General features: G+C 39.9%; 1 protein-coding gene across 1 annotated transcript in view; it reads right to left on the reverse strand.

Annotated features, from left to right (window-relative positions):
* The window catches only part of LOC119599158 (calpain-13-like), a 174,512-nt gene that overhangs the window by 119,684 nt on the left and 49,828 nt on the right, over positions 1–5,000 (reverse strand). The window contains exon 2 of the mRNA XM_037948912.1: positions 3,856–3,931. Within this exon, the coding sequence (XP_037804840.1) occupies positions 3,856–3,931 (76 nt within the window). The remainder of the gene's footprint in view (positions 1–3,855; positions 3,932–5,000) is intronic.

A 5,000-nucleotide genomic window follows, 5' to 3' on the forward strand; every position in this document is an offset into this window, starting at 1 on the left:
CATCCTCCTCCTCTTTTCTCCGTTTCTTAATCCTCTCTCCCCATTCTCTCTCATTTTTCTCCCTCAACCCTCTCTCTCTCTCTCTCTCTCTCTCTCTCTCTCTCTCTCTCTCTCTCTTCCATTTTCTTTCCTTCATTCTTCCTCCTTCTCTCAATTTTCCTCTTTTGTCTTAATCTCTCCCTTTTTCTCCCTCTTTATCTCTTGTCTTCCTCCCTCTCTTCCCTTCCTCCATTTTCCACCCTCCTTTCTCCTTCTCTCCTTTTCCTCCGTCCTCCCCCGCCCATTCTCTCCCTTCCTTTCCTTATTTCTCTCACCCTTTTCCCTTTTTCCACCCTGCTTTCTCCTCTCTTTTGCTCCGTCTTCCACCCCCCCTCCCCCCCACCCCTGCTCCACTTTCCACCCTCCATCCTCTCGCCCCGAACGGAAATTCCTCCATATTCACTCCTCATTGCGTCTTCGCGTGTCTCCGGAACCGTCTCCTTCTCACAACAACAACAACATTCGCGGAACTGACGACCGAACACACACGCACACGCACACACACCAGCTGATCAAGTAATGGAGGAGAAAACGGAAAGAAAATGGAAAACGTAGATTGAAAAAAAAAAAAAAAAGAAATTATATTCTTTAAAAGATATGAATGGTTGAATAAATAAGGGTCGTATGTCATTTAAGGACCCACGCATGGCGGTGTGTGTGTGAGAATTCATGACATCTTGCATGATACGCCGTCCGCGGGACACGTCATAAGGAGGGAGGAAGGGGAAGGGGAAGGGGGGGAAGGGGAAGGGGAAGGGAAGAGGGAAGGGGAGAGGGAAGGAGGGGGAGAAAGAGGGAGGGACTTCGTATCTCCCCCTTCCCCTCCCCCCTCCCTTCCCCCAGAAAATGAGTTTCCAATTTGCAAATTCCATTCTGGGTCGAAGGGAGTGAGGAGGAGGCGAGGGGGGGGGGGGATCTTGCCAAAATGGAGTCATATATGAGAGGGGATGAGGGGGGGGGGTGGAAGGAAAGGGAGAGTGGAATGAGGCATGGAGAGGGAGATAGGGAATGGAGAAAGGGAGAAGAGAACAAGAACAATAAAAAATGGAAGAGATAAGAAGATAGAGAAAGGAAAGTAGAGAAGAGAGAAAAGTAGAAGGGGAAAAGAAAGAAGGAAGAGAGGAGAAGAAAAATAAAGAAAAGAAAAGAAGCGAAATGAGGAGACAGTGACAACGGAGCAGAACAGAAAACAATACAAAAAAAACGAGATGGAATAGAAAACTGAAAAGAAAAGAAAACGGAGCACGAAAGAAAAAGGAAAAGAAAACGAGATGGAATACCAAACAGAAAAAGAAAAGAAAACGACATTCAAAAAGAAAGCGAAATGGGATAGAAAACGGAAAAGAAATGAAAACAACATTTAAAAAGAAAACGAAATGGAATAGAAAACGGGAGAGAAAAGAAAACGGCATTCAAAAAGAAACGAAATAAATAGAAAACGGGACAGAAAAGAAAACGGAATCTTAAAAAATAAAAGATGGAATAAAGCAGACACGGAATAAATCAGAAAAATGTGAGGGGAGGAGGAGAGGGGAAGGGGGGGGGGGTCGGGACCCTGACGGCGTGTCCGAAACTCGTAAAATGCGATAAAGGCGATTTTGGGATGGTGGCGGCCGAGATTTTTCCACGACGCGGAAATTAGTCATGTTAGGGAGAAGAAAATTCTATGGTGGGATGGAGGGAGGGGGGAAAGGGGGGGAGGGGAGGAGAAAGTGGAAGAAAATAAGGGAATATGTAGTTAGAAGGGGGAGGAGCAGACGATAGGCTTGGTAATGATAACGATACTAGTACTACTGTTATCAGTGCTATCAAAACAATAATCACGATAATAATAATAATAATAATAATAATAATAATAATAATAATAATAATAGTAATAAGCACAATAATAATAATAATAATATAATAATATTAATAATCACAATAAATAATAATGAAATAATAATAATAATAATAATAATAATAATAATAATAATAATAGTAATAATCATCATCATCATCATCACAATAATAATAATAATAATAATAATAATAATAATAATAATGATACTGCTACTACCACTACTACTATAATACTATGATAATAACTCTCCGTATCGCTAGGAAATTCAAGCTCAATCAGGAAAAATTTTCTTGCAATATTTTTTTGGAAAGGCGATCATTGAGGGTGGATGGGGAGGGAGGGAACGAGGGAGAGAGGGAGGGAGAGAACGAGGGAGAGAAGGAGGGAGGGAGGGAGGGAGGGAGGGAGGGAGGGACAGGGAGAGGGAGAGGAAGTAGGGGAGGAGGAGAGGATGGAGGGAGGGTGAGGAGAGGAGAGAGAGGAGAGAGTGAGAGAGAGAGTGGAGTAGGAGAGAGTGTATGTGTGTGTGTGTGTGTGTGTGTGTGTGTGTGTGCGTGTGTGTGTGTATGTGTGCGTGTGTGTGTGTATGTGTGTGTGTGTGTGTGTGCGTGTTCGTGTGTGTGTGTACGTTGATCATTCGCTCTATTTTTCTCTCACCAAAATACACCCCCAAACAAAAATGACCTAAAAACCAAACTCAGGCTGAACCCCTGAAATCTGAAAGGTACAATTTTAAACAGCTAGTTTTCATCACTGTAAAATATATATATTTATATATATATAAAATATATATTTTTATATAATATATTTATATATATATATTATTTTAAAATATACATATATATATAACTATAAATTTTTTTTTTTTTTTCCCTCTCTCTCTTTTTATTTTTCTTTTTTGTTTTATTTTTTTGTTACTATCATTTTGTTTTGTTTTTTCTTCCTCATGCTTTGATAAAACCCTTTTTTAAAAGAAAATTTTCCCCTAAACCCTTAAAGAACCCCCGTCGTTTAAAAAAAAGAAAATTTGTTACATATCAAAAGTTACTTACTGGGGGGGTCACAAGTATCCCAGGATTTCTATAAAAAAAAATAAGCGAAAGGGCCCATTTTTTCCCGAATGAAAAAGCTCACTCTTCCTCTGGTCTGTTCTATAAAAATATACGAATATTTACTCAAAGGGGCCCAACCTTTGTGGGATGGATTCAGATTACTAAGTTACCCATAAAAATACGGGTTTTTTTTTCTACGGAAATAAAAATTTTCCATTTTTTTTTAAAATTTTCTGGGCTAACTAATCAAAATTTTTGTTCCCCCTTGTTTCCCCAAAATTTTGGGGAATTAGGGATCTTACTTATTTACAGTGGAAAAGCCCGGTCCCCTAAAAACTTGGCCCCAAAGTGTTTCCCGGGGGCCAAAAAAGCTCTACAAAAAGGGCCCCTTTCCCGAAAAGCGAAATTTACAAAAATATAAAAAAATGAATAAGAATAAGCTTTTATTTTTTATAATATATTATTTTATATATATATATATATATATATATATATATATATATATAAAAAATAATATAAAGAAAAAAACACACACACACACACACACACACACACACACACACACCACACAACACACACACCCCACACACACACACCACACCACCCCTCCTCACTCATTCCTCCTCCCCCTTCACTCACACACACACCCCAACTCCCTCCCTCCCCCCCTCACTCACTCACTCACACACCCCACACACACCCCAAAACACTAAATCACTCATTCACTCACTCACTCCAACACACACACACACAACCACACACCCCCACTCACTCACTACTCACTCCCCTCACTCACTTAAACTCACCACACCTCCTCACTCACTCCCCCCCCCCTTTCCACTCACTTACACTCACTCACACACACACACACACGCATACATATACATATATCACCACAGAATATTTGGAGAAACGACTTACCTGGATAACGTAGAAAGCTTATCGTCTGCCTTGTGGTTAATGCCGCCATTGGTCCAGTGTCGCGTCGGGGATCCTCCTGCAAGAAGGAAAAATAGATTAAATTGACTTTGAAAAAAAAAAAATCAAATCAAAAAAATAATGAAATAGAAAAAAGGCTTTTAAACCATAAAGAAAACAAATAGGAAATTTGGATCGATAAAAAAAAAACATATTTTACAGACACATATTCCAACATTGTTCATATAGGGTTTGTCTATATATATGTATTTTGTATGTGCCCAAACAACCCAAAAAGTATAAATCTACCAAACCTAGACATCTTTGTGAACATAAAAACTATTTTTTAATCTCGCCCTTTTGATTTTTCCCCCTTCCAAATTTTCCCTCTCCATCCCTTTCCCAAACCCCCCCCCTTTCCTCCTCTACCCCTTTCCCCTTTCTCCCAAAACCCCTCCTTTCCCTCCCTCTCCCCCCACCCTTCCCCCTCCAAATCCCCCCCTTCCCCCTCCCACAATCCCCCCCTCCTCAAACCCATCTCCCACCCCCCAAAACCCCCCCCCCCGTCACCAAATCCCCCCTATCCTCTTTTCCCCCCCCCTACCCATACCCCATCCTCCCCCCTCTCCCCCCCACCCCTCCACCCCCCGGCTCCCCGCCGGGGCTGAAAACCCCACAATGGCCAAATTTATTTCTTTTGAGGGTTTTGACTGTCCGCCTAAAGCTAAAATATTTCTCCTCCCTCTCCCTCTCTTCCCTCCCTGTGTTTTATCTCAACCTAATTGCTTTTCTTTGCGAATAAGGAAAAGGGGGAAAAAAATGATAATAACAATTGGGAAAGATTGAATTAATAATAAATATAATTATAATAATAAGGGTAAAAAAAAGATAATGATAATAAAACAATATAATAACATTTCCCGCAAAAAACAAAAACAACCAAAAAAAATAATAAAAAATAAAAAAAAAATAATAATAATATAATAATAATAATAATAATAATAAATAATAATAAAAAACGATTTATGAAAGGGGGCCCATAACATAGGTAACAAAAACTTAACAACGACAGCACAATAACCCATGATGCGATGACCATAACAACAAAAACAATAAAAACGATGATGAGATGGCCATAACAAATATAA

This window comes from Penaeus monodon, chromosome 42 (genome assembly GCF_015228065.2).
Source record: "Penaeus monodon isolate SGIC_2016 chromosome 42, NSTDA_Pmon_1, whole genome shotgun sequence".
NCBI classification, from domain to species: domain Eukaryota; kingdom Metazoa; phylum Arthropoda; class Malacostraca; order Decapoda; family Penaeidae; genus Penaeus; species Penaeus monodon.